The sequence below is a fragment of the Cervus canadensis genome, chromosome 2 (genome assembly GCF_019320065.1).
Source record: "Cervus canadensis isolate Bull #8, Minnesota chromosome 2, ASM1932006v1, whole genome shotgun sequence".
NCBI lineage: Eukaryota > Metazoa > Chordata > Mammalia > Artiodactyla > Cervidae > Cervus > Cervus canadensis.
The window spans coordinates 30,448,556-30,468,247 of NC_057387.1; the positions used below are offsets into that span (position 1 = coordinate 30,448,556).

At 37.8% G+C, this 19,692-nt stretch overlaps 1 protein-coding gene across 2 annotated transcripts in view; it reads right to left on the reverse strand.

Annotated features, from left to right (window-relative positions):
• RAP1A (RAP1A, member of RAS oncogene family) overlaps nt 1-19,692 on the reverse strand; it is a 78,282-nt gene that overhangs the window by 10,961 nt on the left and 47,629 nt on the right. For both annotated transcript variants that reach the window (XM_043460332.1, XM_043460333.1), the window contains exons 2-5: nt 7,166-7,249; nt 5,455-5,523; nt 3,404-3,460; nt 597-737 (exon numbers count right to left, since the gene is read on the reverse strand). In XM_043460332.1, the coding sequence (XP_043316267.1) occupies nt 597-737; nt 3,404-3,460; nt 5,455-5,523; nt 7,166-7,222 (324 nt within the window). In that variant the 5' untranslated portion in view covers nt 7,223-7,249. The remainder of the gene's footprint in view (nt 1-596; nt 738-3,403; nt 3,461-5,454; nt 5,524-7,165; nt 7,250-19,692) is intronic.

The window sequence follows — 19,692 nt, forward strand, 5'->3', positions numbered from 1 at the left end:
GAACACTGTTTTTGACATAAACTAACTGTCACCTTTCCAAGCAAAACCTGAGTCCCCCCCTTCTGCTACCAAGTATTCTTTGACTCTTCTTTTTTCACTACACTTGTGACCTATGTAGCACATGATGGGTCCTAAGTGCAGTGGAGAAAGAACTTTACATACGTGTCCTTCATTTCATGGGCTTCATTTCTAACCATCTCATCAGCACATCTGTTGGTATTTAGTTGCTAAGTCGTGTCTGACTGTTTTGCAACTCCATGGACTGTTGCCTGCCAGGCTCCTTTGTCCATGCAATTTTCTAGGCAAGAATACCTGAGTGGTTTGCCATTTCCTTCTCCAGGGGATCTTCCTGACCCAGGGACTGAACCCGTGTCTCCTGCTTGGCAGGTGGTTTCTTTACCACTGAGCCACTTGGGATGCCCTCTCAGTATATTATCTGTAGGTAAATTTAGAAAGCTTAAAATTGTTTTTGGTTACCAGGACTCTTTTAGGCACAAGGTAGATACCCTCCAAGTCCTTGCTGACAGAGAAAATGTATACTTTATATTTGGCCACAGAGAGACGGCCATACTCTATATATAGAGAGAAATACTTACATCTTCTGTGTCCTTAACTCGTAAAATCTGTTCCCTCAGGTCTTGTAAGTCATTAAACGTGGACTGAGCAGTAATAGAATATACTAGTGCAAACCCTTGGCCGTTCTTCATATACAAATCCCTCATTGCTGTAAATTGCTCCTATAATAAAAACATGCAATAAATTATAAATATGACTCCTTAAATGTACTGAATTGAAACAATAAAATGGAAACAATTTAAATCAGAATAATAAGTTAGCTACTGAATTCTTTATTACATATTACAGTGACAGGAAACCTAAGACATGATACACAGCTTCTGGAAAACCTGAGGTCAATGTTCCTGTCTCCTAACTAAAAACAATAAACTGTAGAATTACAAGGGAAATATTACCCACTTTTTTTTTTTTGGCTGGGCTACTGTGGCATGTGGGTCTTAGTTCCCTGACCAGGGATTGAACCCATGCTATCTGCAGTGGAAGGGTGGAGTCTCAGCCACTGGACCACCAGGGAAGTCTTCACTTTAATTTGTTTTTGTGTGATTTAGAAAAACTGTATATAACTTTTTTATATATACAGATTTTAATTAAATTATTTTGTTGCTACAGAAGATGATCTCCAAGGTAGTGTTTTCAGAAAAGTTGAAGGAGTAAACCCTGATGCCCTCCAACATTAACAGGTTGGGGAGATGAAGCCAAATCAGGAAAGGAGACTTAGAAACAATGAATGATACTGGGAGAAAACCAAGCAAGTATTGTTTCCTGGAAGTCAAATGAATAAAATTTTCAGAGAAGGATAATGATCTACTGAATCAAAGGTTGCTGAAAAAGTCAAGGGAACTGAGGATATATGTGAGGGATATATTCTGAATGACAGACCATGTGCTTGAGGCTATGTAAAGAGGGGCTTGAGGATATGAGGGGTAGTCAAAGGTGTTAGAATAAACAGACTGCAGGTTCCAGAGAAGTTTATGGGTTTGAAAGGAAGTGAGCTGGAGAAACGAGATGGTGAGTGAAGAGCAAGACACTTGAAAATGAAATTCAGGATGGTATTACGTGATTGGTTATCGTACTGTCTAGGGTAAAGACCATGGGAATGAATGACTGAAGCACAGTAGAAGTTAAAAAACTGACAAGCCAAGCTACTAAATCATCTATATTACCCATAAAGATTGTATTTGGATACCAAAATCACCAACACTTTGGACTAAAGCAGTGTTGGAGAAAGTAAGCAATCCTAAAAAAGAAAGAACTGATCTAGAATAAGATTAATGAGCATCAACTACTTTCCAACCTTTATGCAAGGCACTGGGGATAGACAAATACACAGAAAATTATAATACAGTGTGCTGACTGTTAGGATGGGAGAAATACAAGATATTTAAGAAAATAAGGGAGGATCTCTGCAGTGGAGGAAAGCTTCCTTAATTTGGACAAGAGGAAGAAGAATGTCCTCACAGTTGTGGAAGCTGTGAAAGGAAGAAGTAGAAAGGTTTTTTTTTAAAGTTTTTTAACTGTTGGGGTCTTTGGAAACAAAGGAGAATTATTGCTGATTCAGAAGCTAGGAAAATTGGGGGTTGGGGAAAGTGGCAAGAGGGAGAGACCTCAATTCAGCTGATACAGGGCTCCTGTTGGAATAAAGATCCATTTTCTCACAAAAGGACAGAAAAATATGGTATAATTCGCATTCTAATTGCTCCAGTCTTCTCATGTTTTTTGATCTGAAACTTTCTGACCATTTATAAAATTATAATGGGGGATATTTGTGAATTTTAAAACAACTTAAAACATTTAAGAATGCCATTCATTTTAGAGCATTGCCTAATAGGAAAAGTCTATGCATATGGAGAAAAAAAAGAAAATCATTTAATGTGTGCATTTTTTTGTGGCAGAATAAAACATCATTAATTAATTTAAAAACTTAAAAAGGTAATGACAAGTGAAGATAATGAAAATAAAAGCAAATACATAGAGTTCATTAACTATATTATAGGTATTTTGTGCCAAATGATTTATAGCCACCATCTCATTTGATCAATGTTGTTGTTTAGTTGCTAAGTCACATCCAACTCTTCCGCAACCCCATGGACTGCAGCCCACCAGGTTCTCTGTCCATAGGATTTCCCAGCCAAGAATACTGGAGCGGGTTGCCATTTAGTTCTTCAGGGGATCTTCCCGACCCAGAACCAAAGCCGAGTCTCCTGCATTGGCAGGTGCATTCTTTATCACTGAGTCACCAGGGAAGCCCCCTCTGATCATTACAAGCACCCTATAATGTACTATCATCATTATACTCATTTGAAGATATGAAAAATGAGGCTTGAAATAATCCTAAAGATTTTTGTTAGAAAACACTTATCCCCCAAAAAAGAAAAGAAAACACTTATCCATCACCAGCCCCTTGAGATGTTAAAGTGCTAATAAAAAGCAAAAACAATTTTTAAAATAAATGAATTACCATGGTATCAAGAGACAGTCTTATTTAAGCCCAGAGAAATACCTATCTTAACTAAAATTCTGGATTTAAAACACCTTGAATACCTTTTTTTTAAGAGCAGTAATAGCATAATCCTCACCTCAATACAAGAAAAAAGAAACAACACACAGATTCTGTAGGTGAACTCAACATACAATTTAATAGTGAAATGTGGGCATTAAGTACATCAAAGAATTTAATGCACATAAGAAAATTTAAGAAGTTCTACATTTAGAGACTTAAGTTCTTAATCAGAACAAATGTTTTTACTCAGAGGAATCAATCAGGTGACAAAAGCCTGTTTACAAATTAAAATCTAACCAGAAAAAGGGAGAGAGAGAAACCTCTTACCGTCCCCGCTGTATCCAGGATTTCCAGCATACACTGTTGGCAGTCTACTTCAACTTGCTGTTGGGGTCAGCGTTGGGGGTGGAGGAGAATAAAAGAGTAACATCAAAATGTCAGTCTGTTTTCCTCCCATCTCTTCACTCAAAGTTTCTATTATGACTTTCTCTAGCAGTTTGCTGTATTGGTGGAGACCTAACTTGATAGTATAATAAAGAATAGGAGGTCTCAAACACATTCTACCAGGACTTTTAATGCTGAGTTTAGGTATTTTTCTGACCACTGAAATATGAACACTGATTTCTGTTATTATTAGAAGGCAGTGGTCATATTCTGCAATTTAAGAAAAACAGCAATAAACAGGTATAGTTCTAAAAGGAAAAAAAAAAAACAGCGTAAAGTATGTATGTTTATATTATATTCAAAACAAGGCACAAAAGTACCAGGTAGCTCAAAATATAGTCAAGATTTGGGGGTAAAGAAAACTCTGACCACTTATCACATTCAAGTCGTCAAAGTTTTACTAAAATATGCCCCAAATTTAATACAGAGGAAAATTTAAGTTGAAGAGATAAAGGGAACACAATAACACTGAACTCATAGTTCTCAAGACTTTAACAAAAAGGTACTTCTTTGGAAAAGCTGTGTGCATAAGGTGAAATTTTATGTACTAAATTCTATTTTCCCAGGGTTTTAAAGAAGAGGAGAAAGCTGGCCAAAAGAAATTACCAACTATTAATGGTTTGGAAAATTTTTAATAAATACGGGATTAAGGAAAGTGCTTCAGCACTCAAGGTACAGATCTCCGTTTATAGCTGAAGCTTTAACCAGCAACTTATTTGGGGGAAACTTCAGTAATGCAACACTGTCTTCTAAAAATAAACTTGTTAACCTAAGGACTATTTTAAACTGCTTCTGTGTCAAATAAAGGATTGATGAAGAGGACCATGAGCAGTTCTACAAACTCACACTCCACCACTTATGGGACTAATGTGGTAATAATCTGCACAATCTGTGAGGGGGCATGTTCAATGAATAATGAATTAGGTCTGTGGTTTCTCAATATATCACAATTTTGTTTCCAATTTGCTGATAATGAAACTGCTCTCCTCACAGACTTAATGAATTTAATTCAGCAAGAGTTACAGTACTATTTAAGGTAAATTCTAAAACATCTGACAATACAGCCCTTTCTTATTTGTTGAAAGGCAGATTTAATCTTTTGGATGGGGGCACCTAGCAGGCTTTCTTACAACACTGTCTTTTCTACCCCATAACATACTTGGGAAATAAAATCATGAAAGTTCTCCACAATTCTAGCTAGTCTTATAATTAAATAAAGCAACACTTTTTGTCAAGACCAACTATTAAAATTTATCTTCCTTTTAAATAAGTGTTACTTTTCAGAGAGTAGTTTTTGGTTCACAGCAAAACTGAGCAGAAAGTACAGAGCTCCCATATATCCCTTTCCTGCTCCTTGCTATCCTCACCCGTATCAGCATCCTGCCTACATCAGAGAGGTACATGTGGGAGCATCAATGAACCTACCGACATCAACACACTATCATGCCAAGTCCATGGCTGGCAGTTTTACTCTTGGTGTTGTGCTTTCCATGGGCTGGGGCAAAAATGTACAGTGCCATGTATCCACCCTTATAGAATTATACAGAATCCAAATATAGAATTTTTTAAGTCTAAAGATGGAATACTTTTGAAGTTATTTAACTAAACAAAAATAACTTTCAGTCACAGTATAACTTCAAGCATAAAGTGATCTTAATTTTAGTCCATAAAAAGAATAATTAAAAATATACCTAAAAAATATACTTATTTATATGCAATTTTTCTACATTAAGAAAATTCCCATCATTAAATGCATACATTAAAGAAAGATTAACAATCAGTAAGAACACAGAGCTCTCTATAGTTAAGCAATATTCTATCTTGGTGAAACTTTTAAAAATAGATAGACTATCTGTATCATTTCTCAAAACTATTTTCAAAAAAGCTATTCCATGGGTACTTGTAAGCATGTGTATACAAGTTTCACATTTTACCTTTCTGTAGGAATCTTCTATCGTTGGGTCATATTTTTCAACAAAAATTCCCTGAACAAATTGAACTGTCTAGAAAAAAAAAAAGCAGATAAAAGTTAAGGACTTAAAAGAAAAACCAGCCCCTCTTACAGGTCATTTAATGTCACAAAGTGGTAAAGATTAAGTGAAATTATGTGAAAACTCTGGGTGAACATGCAAACATATAGTATCATTGTTCTTCCATATAAGAACACATTCATAATTAAGAGTATATTTATGAAGGGAGGTGGTCATGTTAAAAACTGTCAGTTGACATTACACCTTAAAATAATTACTATATTAAGCTTTAAAATACAACCAGGATACACATAAGGACATGGATTCTCATTCACTAAAATGTGAAAATTTATCAGTGTTTCCTATTACCTGCCTTTATATATCTATAGCAATTTTTATCTCATGTCCTCAAAGGATAGAGGCAAAAGTTATAAGTTTGAAAAAGTTTTGAAACAACCTTTCTAATTGTGGGGGGTAAAAAAAAGAGGGAATTAAAATTTATTGAGTTTATTAAATTTATAATCACAGTCACATTTCATATTCACCCCAGAAGTAGTTATTTTCCTCTTCTGCCAGCTGAGATTCAAATGTCATTCACACTTCAATTAGCCAGAGGAATATTTTATACACTATTTTAGCTTGAACTAAATAGGTCAACTTGAATATAGTCAGCTTCAACTATCTATAACTGTGGTTCCATCTCCTCAGCTCTCATTTACTCTTCAATCCACCCAGGATGTTATGGCATCATCACCTTACTGAAGCTGCTTTGATCACAACCAGCAACCTCTGTGCTATGACTTCTGTGCAGTCATGTAAAGGTCCTCTTTATCCCCAAGTACAGAGATAAACACTGCTCCATCTTGGACCCTTCAATCCTACCTACTCTTTCAAGGCTGAGAGGTGCTCAGAGCACTGTCCTGACTTCTCTCTCTCTAGTCCCTCCCTAGACAACCTCAATAATTCCTAAGGATTTCTATTTTTAATTAATTTATTTATTTTAAAAAGGTAATTCATGGACATAGGAAAAAACGTAAAAGACACAAAAGCATATGTAATGATAACTAAACCTATCTATTACCACTTTTTCCAATTCTATTCCCAAGGAAGTGACTGATATGCTATTTGTAACTTACTGAACCTTGCAGAAACAGTGTCTGTTCTTTTGTAATATCTCCAACTTCCTTTCTTATCTCTATGAAGAAGACTGTGACTATTTTGTTCACAGTTGTAACTTTAGAGTCTGATGTTGTAGAAGCTCAATAAATAATAAATAAATACAGCATGTGTACAAAAAATGACCTTTATGCTACTTAAGTCTGGGGTGGGGTAGGATAGGAATTATTCCACTGGTACCTTTAATGATCAGTCTTCCCCATTAGAATGTAAATTCCTTAGAAACGAGAATAATTTCTTTCTTTTAAATCACAAACACTAACATCTGACATATAATAGGTAGTTAATAAATATTTGGTCAATGAAAGAAAGAAGAGCCACCATCATAAAAACACACATCCATGGTTACTGAATGAGTCTGTGTCCCCTGGTGAGCCAGATACTAGGCATATAAAACACTGCCACTTTTTCTCTTTAGTGACTAAAAATTGTAAGGCAAGAAAATATGAACGTCCTTTTTGTATTATATTAATTCATTATAGTTAGGTGGCTAACTTACCAGAGCAGACTTCCCCACGCCTCCTGAACCAAGGACCACTAGCTTGTACTCACGCATGATGTGGTCTGTTTAAATACTGACAATCTGAAAGAAAAAAGTCAAAGATTAATAAACATGCTAAGAATAGCCTAAGAATATACAACTGTTACATAAAATAACATGAGATTTTCATTTTCATTTGTTTGTTTGTTTTTCCTGAAAACTATCCAAAGTTCTGGCCAGAGGTCTTCTTTGTTGAAAAATAGGTAATTCATGGGAAATCCCAGAATCCTCATGTTTTTTTGTTTTGTTGTTTGGTCGCTAAGTTGTGCTTGACTCTTTTGTGACCCCACGGATGCAGCCCGCCAGGCTCCTCTGTCCATGGGATTTCCCAGAGACCGAACCCATGCCTCCTGCACTGGCAGGTAGACTCCTCACCGCTGAGCCACCAGGGCTCTCCCATTCGTCCTTTAGTACAGAAGCAAACAAACCAGGGCTTCCCTGGTGACTCAGCTGGTAAGGAATCCGCCTACAATGAGGGAGACCTGGGTTGATTCCTGGGTTGGGAGGGTTCAGAAGATCTAACTGAAGAAGGGAAAGGCTACCCACTCCAGTATTCTGGCCTGGAGAATTCCACGGACTGTTCAGTCCATGGGGTCGCAGAGTTGGACACGACTGAATGACTTTCACTTCACTAAACAAACCCTAGAGTACAAAAAATACTCTGTTCAGTTCAGTTGCTCAGTTGTGCATAACTCTTTGCGACCCCATGAACTGCAGCATGCCAGCCCTCCCTGTCCATCACCAACTCCCAGAGTTCACCCAAACCCAAGTCCATTGATGATGGCATCTGTGATGCCATCCAACCATCTTATCCTCTTTGTCCCCTTCTCCTCTTGCCCTCAATCTTTCCCAGCATCAGGGTCTTTTCAAATGAGTCAGCTCTTCCCATCAGGTGGCCAAAGTATTGGAGTTTCAGTTTCAGCATCAGTCCTTCCAATGAACACCCAGGACTGATCTCCTTTAGGATGGACTGCTTGGATCTCCTTGCAGTCCAAGGGACTCTCAAGGGTCTTCTCCAACACCACAGTTCAAAAGCATCAATTCTTCGGCGCTCAGCTTTCTTCACAGTCCAACTCTCACAGCCATACATGACTACTGGAAAAACCATAGCCTTGGCTAGATGGACCTTTGTTGACAAAGTGATGTCTCTGCTTTTTAATATGCTGTCTAGGTTGGTCATAGCTTTCCTTCCAAGGAGTAAGCGTCTTTTAATTTCATGGCTGCAATCACCATCTGCAGTGATTTTGGAGCCCAAGAAAATAAAGTTAGCCACTGTTTCCACTGTTTGCGCATCTATTTCCCATGAAGTGATGGGACCAGATGCCATGATTTTAAGTTTTCTGAATGTTGAGCTTTAAGCCAACTTTTCCACTCTCCTCTTTCACTTTCATCAAGAGGCTCTTTAGTTCTTCACTTTCTGCCATAAGGATGGTGTCATCTGCATATCTGAGGTTATTGATATTTCTCCCAGCAATCTTGATTCCAGCTTGTGCTTCATCCAGCCCAGCATTTCTCATGATGTACTCTGCATATAAGTTAAATAAGCAGGGTGACAATACACAGCCTTGACATACTCCTTGTCCTATTTGGAACCAGTCTGTTGTTCCATGTCCAGATCTAACTGTTGCTTCCTGACCTGCATACAGGCTTCTCAAGAGGCAGGTCAGGTGGTTTGGTATTCCCATCTCTTGAAGAATTTTCCACAGTTTATTGTGATCCATACAGTCAAAGGGTTTGGCATAGTCAATAAGGCAGAAATAGATGTTTTTCTGGAACTCTCTTGCTTTTTCAATGATCCAGCGGATGTTGGCAATTTGATCTCTGGTTCCTCTGCCTTTTCTAAAACCAGCTTGAACATCTGGAAGTTCTTGGTTCACGTATTGCCCGAAGCCTGGCTTGGAGAATTTTAAGCATTACTTTACTAGTGTGTGAGATGAGTGCAACTGTGTGGTAGTTTGAGCATTCTTTGGCATTGCCTTTCTTTGGGATTGGAATGAAAACTGACCTTTTCCAGTCCTGTGGCCACTGCTGAGTTTTTCAAATTTGCTGGCATATTGAGTGCAACACTTTCACAGCATCATCTTTCAGGATTTGAAATAGCTCAACTGGAATTCCATCATCTACACTAGCTTAGTTCATAGTGATGCTTCCTAAGGCCCACTTGACTTCACATTCCAGGATGTCTGGCTCTAGGTGAGTGATCACACCATTGTGGTTATCTGGGTCGTGAAGATCTTTTTTGTATGGTCCTTCTGTATATTCTTGCCACCTCTTCTTAATATCTTCTGCTTCTGTTAGGTCCCTACCATTTCTGTCCTTTATTGAGCCCATCTTTGCATGAAATGTTCCCTTGGTATAGTACAGGAGACAGGAATCAAGACCATCCCCAAGATAAAGAAATGCAAAATGCAAAATGGCTGTCTGAGGAGGGCTTACAAATAGCTGTGAAAAGAACAGAAGGGAAAAGCAAAGGAGAAAAGGAAAGATATACCCATTTGAATGCAGAGTTCCAAAGAATAGCAAGGAGAGATAAGAAAGCCTTCCTCAGCGATCAATGCAAAGAAATAGAGGAAAACAATAGAATGGGGAAGACTAGAAATCTCTTCAAGGAAAAAGATACTCTACATGCTTCCAAAAAAAAGCTTAAAAACAAGCCTCAAAGGATTGAGTCAATCTATAGAAAACTGCCTGTCAGGACAAGTCCAAAATTTTTTTAAAGAAGAAAAAAAAATCCCACCATTCAATAATATAAAATTTACAATATCCCCAACATCCAAAAAAATTAATACAGATGACAAAGAAAATATGAACTGAAATTAGGGTGGAATGAGTCAATTGAAACAGTCCCAGAACTGAGACAATGGAATTAGTCAATAAGAATTCTAAAACTGATATGATAAATATGCTCAAGGATTTAAAGGAAAATATAACGAGGAGAGAAATGGTAGACATAAAAAACCACCATGAACTTTCAGTGTTCAAAAATAACATCTGAGATGGAATTATAACCAGATGGGCTTAACAGTATATTAAACACTGCAGAAGGAAACTTCAAAGGAACTGAGATTAAGATAGTAAAAAGTTGATGTGGAGGAGGGTAGAGTGGAGAGACAGAAGGGGAAGGAGGGAGAAAAGAAAAGGAAGAAGGAAAATAAAAGAAGAAAGAAGAAGAAAACCACAGGACAACATCTAGCTATCAGGTAGGCTAATATGTATGTAACTGGAATGGCAGCGGCAGATTTTAAAAATAAATAATAAAATACTTTCAAAATTTGATAAATTATAAATCCATAGACCCAAGAAATTCAATGAGTCCTCTCCTTAGTATAAATACAAAGAAAAGAACAAGGCACAATAATTAAATTCTTGAAAGTTGTCAAAAGGACAAAATCACAAGAAGCCCAAAGAAAAAGTTTAGATATAGAAGAACAAAGTTTTGAAAATATATAGATTTTCTCAAGAAGCTAGGCAAGACAAAAGAAAATACATCTTTCAAATGCTTCAAGAAAAATACGGTCAACCTAGAATGCTAAATACAATGAGTATAGCTCTCACAAATGAAAGTGAAATAAAAAATCCTCTCAGATTCCCCAAAAAGAAAGAAAAACTGAGGAGAGGAAAAATGCTCACCAGCATGCACTTAAAAATGCTCACCACAGGAAAGGAAGGGAACAGAACAAATAATGTTCAAGGTTCTTACGTTATATCTGTAGTAGTACAGTAATATTATTTGAAGGTAGGTAATTATGTATCAGGGCTCCCCTGGCAGCTCAGCTGGTAAAAGAATCCGCCTGCAACGCGGGACACCTGGGTTCAATCCCCGGGTTGGGACGATCCCCTGGAGAAGGGAATGGCTACCCACCCCAGTATTCTGGCTTGGAGAATTTCATGGACTGTACAGAGAATTTCCATGGGGTCGGACATGACTGAGTGACTTTCACTTTTACTTTCAATTATATATTAATGATGCATACTGTACATACTAGAGCAACTACAGGGGTAGAAGGGCAGGGGAGAAAGGACTTGGTTAATAAGCCAAGAGCTGAGATAAAATGAAATACTGAACAAAACAATTCATCCACAAAACAGCAGGAAAAATACAAGCAAACAAGCACAGAGGAGATGGGAGAAATACAAAACAGGACAGAATTAAAAGGCAATTCGGAGAAGGCAATGGCACCCGACTCCAGTACTCTTGCCTGGAAAATCCCATGGACGGAGGAGCCTGGTAGGCTGCAGTCCATGAGGTTGCTAAGAGTCGGACACGACTGAGCAACTTCACTTTCACTTTTCACTTTCATGCGCTGGAGAAAGGAATGGCAACCCACTCCAGTGTTCTTGCCTGGAGAATCCCAGGGACGGGGAAGCCTGGTGGGCTTCTGTCTATGGGGTCGCACAGAGTTGGACACGACTGAAGTGACTTAGCAGCAGCAGCAAAAGGCAATTACATCATTATATTAAATGTAAATCATCTATTCTAACAGTCCAACATTCAAATTCAAAGGCAAGATAAAAAAAACCCAAGACCTAATTATATGTTATCCTCAAGAAACAAATACAAGAAAAGTTAAAAGTAACATTTACTAGTGACAAAGTCACAGCTGGTGCTAACATTACCACTGTGGTTTGGCGCCTGCATCCAAAATAGAAACAAATACTAAATTTCATTTAGAGGTTGTTGTTAGTGTTAAGTCCTCTGACTCTCTGCGACCACACAGACCAGCACGCCACGCTTCCCTGTCCTTCGCCATCTCCTAGAGTTTGCTCAAACTCATGTCCACTGAGTCAATGATGCCATCCAATCATCTCATCCTCTGTTGCCCCCTTTTCCTTCTGCCCTCAATCTTTCCCAGCATCAGGGTCTTTTCCAATGAGTTGGCTCTTCACATCAAGTGGCCAAAGTACTGGAGCTTCAGCATCAGTCCTTCCAACGATTATTCAGGGTTGATTTACTAACCTTACTAACATTTAGAAGTTAGTAAAAAATTTTTTTTCTTTTTCTGTATCAGTGCTGGGGACTCTAGATTATGACTCCCTACCTATTCTAAGCAGTTAGCATTTTAGGTTACTCTAGTCAGTGTTCTCAAACATTCTGGTTTCCGATTTCTTCATACTGTTCACGATATTCTTTATTCTCTTAAGAGCTTCTGTTTATATGGGCTCTCAGGAGTGGATGCTAGATTTTTTCCAGTCTTCTTCTGCATCTATTGGTGCTATGTTGTTTGTCTGTCTTCTACCAATATGTCCGCGCTCACCACTTCGGTTCACACACTGCTAAGCTACATACAGTAGGTTCTGTGCACGCTCAGTTGTGTGTGCCTCTCTGCGTCCTCATGGACTGCCACCCACCAAGCTCCTCTGTCCATGGCATTTTTCAAGGCAGGAACACTGGAGCAGGTTACCATGCCCTCCTCCCCGGGATCTTCCTGATCCAGGGATCAAACCGCGTCTCTTGAATCTCCTGATTGGCAGGCGGATTCTTTACCACTGTGCTACCTGGGAAGTCCATAGTAGGTTTTAAGCCTGTAAGCCTATGCAAAAGGAAGAAGTGAAATTTTTTTCACAGACTGACATGGTTCTGTATGTAGAAAATCCTAAAAGGAATATGCGAAAAAGAAAAAAAAAAAAAAAAAACTACCAGACTAAGAAGTGAATTTAGCAAGGCTTCCGGATAAAAGGTTGATACAAAAAAAGGAAATTATATTTCCATATACTGGGAAAGAACTGGAAATGAAATTTTTAAAATACCATTTATAATAGTATCCAATAAGAAATACTTAGATAAGTGTAACAAAATGTGTGCAAGACTTCTGTATTAAAACTACAAAATATGTCTGGTTAAGGACTTAATGATTATATAGATATGCCATAAGATATGTCCATATCACTGTTAAGATATCAAGTCTCCTCAAATTGACATACAGATTCAATGTGATCACAATCACAATCTTTTTGTAGAAACTGACAAGATGACTTCATTTACGAAAATGCAAATAAGAATAGCTACCATAGTTTTGGAAAAAAAAGAAAACATCTCACACTACCTGATTTCAAGACATACTATAAAACAACAATAATAAAGACAGTGTTGTATTAGCCTAAGGACAAACATAGATAAGTAGAATCAAATCAAGTCCAGAATTAAAACCATGGACATATATTCCATTCATTTTTGACAAAAGGGACTGTGGTACCCATCCTCTCAGATGTCCCCAATGATCCTGGCCTCTTGGTAGTCCTAACTTGTGTTGTTCCCTCTCGGATTCATATCCTTGTGTAGTTTCTCCCCATGCTTACTCAAGACTGGTTATGTGACCAACAGAAAATAGCAGACAATACCTGTCTTCTAAGATTATCACCTAAAAGGCATTGCTTGGACCATGGTCTCTAGGATCACTCCCTTTGAGGGAAACCACCACCATGTCATAAGGACAATCAGCTATTCTAAGACACCTCCTATCAAGAGCTAGTACCCATCTGTCAACTATGTGAGCGAGCCACCTTTGAAGCCTGTCTTACAGTCAAGCTTTAAAGCCTGTCTTACAGTCAAGCTTTAATTCAAATAATTGTAGCCTCAAGAGACCATGAGCCAGACTCTTCTAGTCAAGCCACTCCCAAATCTCTAATCCTTAGAAAGTGAGGGACAATAAATAATTACTGTTGTTTTAAGACAGTAAGGTTTGGATTCATCTGTTACACAAGAATAGATCATTAATACAGGGGCTAAAGAGATCCAGTGTGTAAAAGTCTTTCCAACAAGTCAAGCTGGGGAAAAAAAAGAACCTCAACTCTTGGTGCTCATACTAGCCAAAATCCAGAAACAATACAAGTCTACATCAAGAGGTGAATGGGTAAATGGTGGTATATCCAATCAATGGAATACTAGTAATAAAAAGAAACTACTTACAGATGCAATAACGTATATGAATCTGAAAAACATGCTTAGCAAAATCAGCCAAACATGAGACAGTGAATATTGTATGATTCCACTTACATAAAACTCTAGAAAATACGAAACTAAGTTATAGTGACAAAAAGCTACTTGGGATCAGTGGTGATAGGGCAGGAGTGATGAATGACTACAAAGGAGCATAAGGGAACTTTTCAGGGTAAAGGAAATGACCTCTATCTTGATCATGATGGTAGTTACATGGGTATACAGATTTATCAAAACTTACTGAACTGTACATTTAAAATAGGTGCATTTTATTACACGTAAATTATAGCTCAATAGAATTAATTTAGGAAATTCAATGGGAAAAAGGGAGGAAATTTCTCAGACTAGCAGTTATATGTGAAAGTCAAAGTATTAGTTGTGTCTGACTCTTTGCAACCCCATGGACTGCAGCCCACCAGGCTCCTCTGTCCATGGAATTCTCCAGGCAAGAATACTGGAGTGGGTTGCCATTCCCTTCTCCAGGGGATAATCCCAACCCATGTATCAAACCTGGGTCTCCCGAATTGCAGGCAGATTCTTTACTGTCTGAGTCACCGGGAAGCCCCCAAACAGTTATATATATATATACATACTATTAGAAACCGAATACACCCCCTGAGAATTCTTATGGTGAAGCTCTCCCCACAGTATGATGGTATTAAGAGGTGGGACCCTTGGGAGATAATTAGGATTATATGAAGTCATAAGGGCAGAGACCTCATGTATGGGATTAATGCCCTTGTAAGAGGCTGAGAGCTTGCTTCTCTCTGCCCTCTGCCATGTGAGGATACAAGACAACCAAATACAAGCCAAGAAGTGGGTCCTTACCAAACACCTAATCTGCTAGGGCCTTGATCTTGGATTTCTCAGCCTCCAGAACAGTGAGAAATAAATCTGTTGTTTAAGCCACCCAGACTATGATAATTTGTTATAGTGGCTGGAACTAGGCAACATAGTGAGGATAAATTAGTAGACTATGCAACAGACATGACAGCAAGAATGGCTGTTGTTCTGAATCAAATATTTACAAAATATCTCCCAGGTACCAGCTCTGTTAGTATATACTAGATACCAGGGACAAAAAATAAAAAGTATCTGTTCCCTTCCTCAAGGAGCTCACAAAGGGAAAAACAAAACCAAAAAACTACAATATAATTGCAAACAAAGTTATTATAGAGACAAGATTAAAGGGTTGGGGAAGGATGGAGGAACAGAGAAGAGCCCAGGATAGTTTTTAAATAGAGGTTACATAAAAGATAAGTGAAAAGCTAAAGAGAAATGTTATAGGTATGTAGTGAAGGGCATTCTAAGCAGAGGAAACAGCTTGAACAAATACTCCAAACTATTAAATACAGAAGATTCAGGGAATACTGCATAGCTCAGCATAAGTAAAACACAGGGTTTAAAAATAAGTTAGGAAACTGAAGCCAGGTATAGAGACTGGGTTATGCTTACAAAAGCATTTGCCACGCTAAAGAGTACTTTTTATCTAGAAAGCAATGAGGAGAAAACAATGATTTTTTTTTAAAGTAATGTATACACAAATATTATATAACTATAATATAGAAAACTTGATACAGTATATAAAGGAGATCAAAGGAAAAGAGAGATCAGAGACAGAATAGCAGGAAGCTACTGTAATAGCCCAGGTGGGAAATGACACAGGCCTGTATCTAGCTCTACAGCTGAAGGCAGGCAGTGGTTTTCTGAAGGTAAAACTGACAAGACTCCATAGCTGATTAGACATTACTGAGGCTTTTATTAAGAGGACTGAAGAACACTCAGGATAATTCTCAGATATCTACCCTGGGCAATTTAGGGGGCTGGTGGCACATCTTCTCCAATTAAGATAGGAAATATAAAAGATTTAAAAAGAAAGTTAAATCTTTCTGCCAAAAATTAAGTTTGAGATTCCTACAGGAAAAGCAGGTAAATATCTGACAGATACAACTGACAGACCAAGTCTGGAAGCTCAGTAGAAACCAATAAGGACTTAGAAGTGGGTGTTACAAAAAGATGGTAGTAGTTGAAACCATAGCAGATGAGATCAAACAAGGAGAATATATTAATTCAGTGAGAACAGAAGAAAGCTAAGAACTGAATTCTGAGAAACAACCACATTTTACTATCTAGATGAACAGGAACCTGAGGAATAAATGAGGTGGGAGATGTTTGTACTGGATACTAGTAATCTTATTAACTCTTATCTGTACCAAATAATCCTTTCATTTCTATGGGGTGCAAAAAGGTTGACTATTAAACACAAAAGACAGATCCCCATATCCCTAACCCCCTTTCCAGGCTCCCAGTGATTCTCAGTCTGGGGACTGCTGTCATTTTAACAAGAGGTGAATTCATCATCTCTCACATCCAAAAATGTGTATCTTTTGAGAGGGAATCCTAATATAGCAAGGCTCATTTATGCTTCCCAAATTGCCTCCTAGGGCAATAGCATTTGGGGAAAAGCACTCAACATGGCCAAATTATTTTGGGTATTCTGTAACAACAAAATATTTGGCCCCCGTCCCTCAACTCCAGGAGCAAGACAGTCAACTTACAAAGTTATTTTTCATGTTTGGTAAGCACAGACAATCATTTTCTTTACACCACACAAGTACCATGGATTATAAATGTATACTCATATGCACACATGCAAATACAAGAATAATATAGCTCAGATAAGGAATCACATACAAATACCAATGAGGAATAATGTAGATGAATATTTTCTTTTTAAAGGGGGTTAGTTCTAACTCATTACTGCCAAGTTAGAAAACCACTACGTTCTTCCAAGCAAATCCCATGCCTTTTTATGGAAATCTCCTGTGCCCTGCACTCCCAACACAGCACCAGAAAATTTCTCACTCTGGTTAAGATTCCCCGACAAATAAGGAGGATAAGAATAAACATTACACTATGTTTACATTTTAAGTCAATCTTGAATCCCTAACACTATGGCCCAAGTTATAATCTAACAATTTTTTCATGCTTCAAACTTCAGTAAAACTACTTCTACATTTCACAAAATAACATAACGATTTTCCCAGTGATACAAATAGATCTGCTTTTTCTGTTTTTAAATATTTAAACTAATTACAAGATGAAACGGTTTCTCCTGTACAACTGAACCTATGAAACAAAATTCATTAAAGGAAATTTAGTTGTGACAAGAAATTTTGGATAAAAAATGTTTTACATTAAGGAACACTGAAACTTCTTAACAGTTATACTGTTGGTTATATTTAAATATTTACAGAAGCTGTGAATATTTTAAATCTGACAACTGACCACAACATATTGGGGGTGGGTGGGGATGGTGGTAAGTAATATGGAAATGGTGGTAAGACTTAACTTTCTAAAATAAAGAACAACTTTATGTTGTTTGTACTTTGATGTTTGTACATATGTTTGTATGTACTTTGATGCTCCTCAAAGTACATCATAATGGAAAGTCAATAGTTTCTGTAATGTGAAGTCATAGTACTATCCCATTGAGAGAGTATCTTCCTTGATACTTTCTCCTCTTGTTCTTCTTAAGACTAGTACTTTCGGGGGAGGATATATATAGGGATGCAAAAATCAGACATAATATACTTACAAATGAAGTTTATAAATTGGTCTTCACACTCTAAAACCAGGTAACTCAGCTCAACAGTACTTTCCTACCCCTTACCAAATGAAAGAAGATAAGCTCCCGGAAATAGAAGAGGCCAGCAGAGACTCTCAAAAAGAGCAGACAGTTAGTCACAGATTTGAGTAAAATCTGACAAAAGGCAATAAATTCAACAGGCAGCAGAACAAAAGCCAAAGAAAACAGAATTAAGAGGATCTACAAAACACTGTAAAATAAATGTAATATCCATGAAGAAACCTGTGAAGCTATTAAATCTACATAAAAGACTAGAGAGACTTGCCTGGCAGTCCAGTGTTTGAGAATCAGCCTACCAATGCAGGGGACACGAGTTTGATACCAGGTCTGGGATGATCCCACATGCCTCCAGCAACTAAGCCCAGACAAAACTACTGAAAGTGCGCTCCAGAGCCCTCAAGCCAAAACTACTGAAGCTCATATTCCTACAGCCTGCGCTCCATAACAGTGAGAAGCATCCCTGCTTGCCGCAACTAGAGAAACCCATGCAAAGCAATGAAGACCCAGTGCAGCCAAAAAGCAAATAAATTAAAAAAAAAATTAAAAATAAAGTAATGCAGAAGTGGTGTTGTATGACTTCCGAAGCTAGAAAGGGTGCCAGAAATTCCTCTTGGATCTCTATTTGAAGTCATGCCTTTGGGCCCAGAGCTAAAAGGCTTCCCTGAAGTGCCCACTTGGAAAAACCACAGAGATAGACAGAGCTGCCAGAGGAGCCCCAGCTGTGAGACCTATCAATAAAGAAAATAATTCCAGACAGCCACCATCTGACTGCAACACTCAGAGGAGAGACCTTAGGCCAGATCTACCTAGATGAGTCATTCCCTAATTCCATACTCAAGAAACTATGGAAGACAATACATAGTTATTGTCTTGAAGTGAAAGTTGCTCCATCATGTCTCTTTGTGACCTGGTGGACTAGAATTCTCTAGGCCTGAATACTGGAGTGGGGAGCCTTTCCCTTCTCCAGGGGATCTTCCCAACCCAGGAATCAAACCCAGGTCTCCCGCACTGCAGGCAAATTCTTTACCAGCTGAGCCACAAGGGAAGGCCAGTGAATACTGGAGTGGGTAGCCTGTCCCTTCTCCAGTGGATCTTTCCAACTCAGGAATCAAACCAGGGTCTCCTGCACTGCAGGCGGATTCTTGACCAACTGAGCTATCCGGGAAGCCCAGTTACTGTATTAAGCCACATTTTGAATGGTTTGACTACTAAAAACAGAAGGTAGAAAGGAAAGAACAAAGAACAGATGGACAAACTGAAAATAATGGATAACCTAAATATCATTAATTACATGAGTACATATTCAATAGGAAAAATGAAAATTAAAATGCAAGACAAAACATATACATAGCAAAAGCTGACAGAACCAAAGGGAAAACTAGTCAAACACAAAATCAGGATTAGATTTTGACAATCTCAATAACTGAGAGAAAAGGAAGATAAAGTCAGTAAGGCTATATTAAGGATTTGACCAAATAATGAATCAACTTAATTCAGATGACATGTATAAAACACCATACCCCACACCCAGCAACTGCAAATTACACATTTTTCTCAATCGCATATGGATCATTTATTAGAACAGACAATGCTGGGCCATAAATCAGGTTTAAACAAATTTCAAAGGACTGAAATCATACAAAGTGTACATTTTGACCATAATGCAATTAAATTAGGAACCAATACATAAACATAATTATATAATCTCAAAATGTTTTTAAGTTAACACAATCCTAAATAATATATGGGTCAAAGAAGAAATCAAGATGGAAAGTAAAGGATCAGAGCTAAATGATAATAAAAATACACATCAGCAAAAATCATAGTTAAATATTTTATTATCACTGTAAAATAAGTACAAAAATCTGAAAATAAAACTGTGATTATCTCAACCTTTTA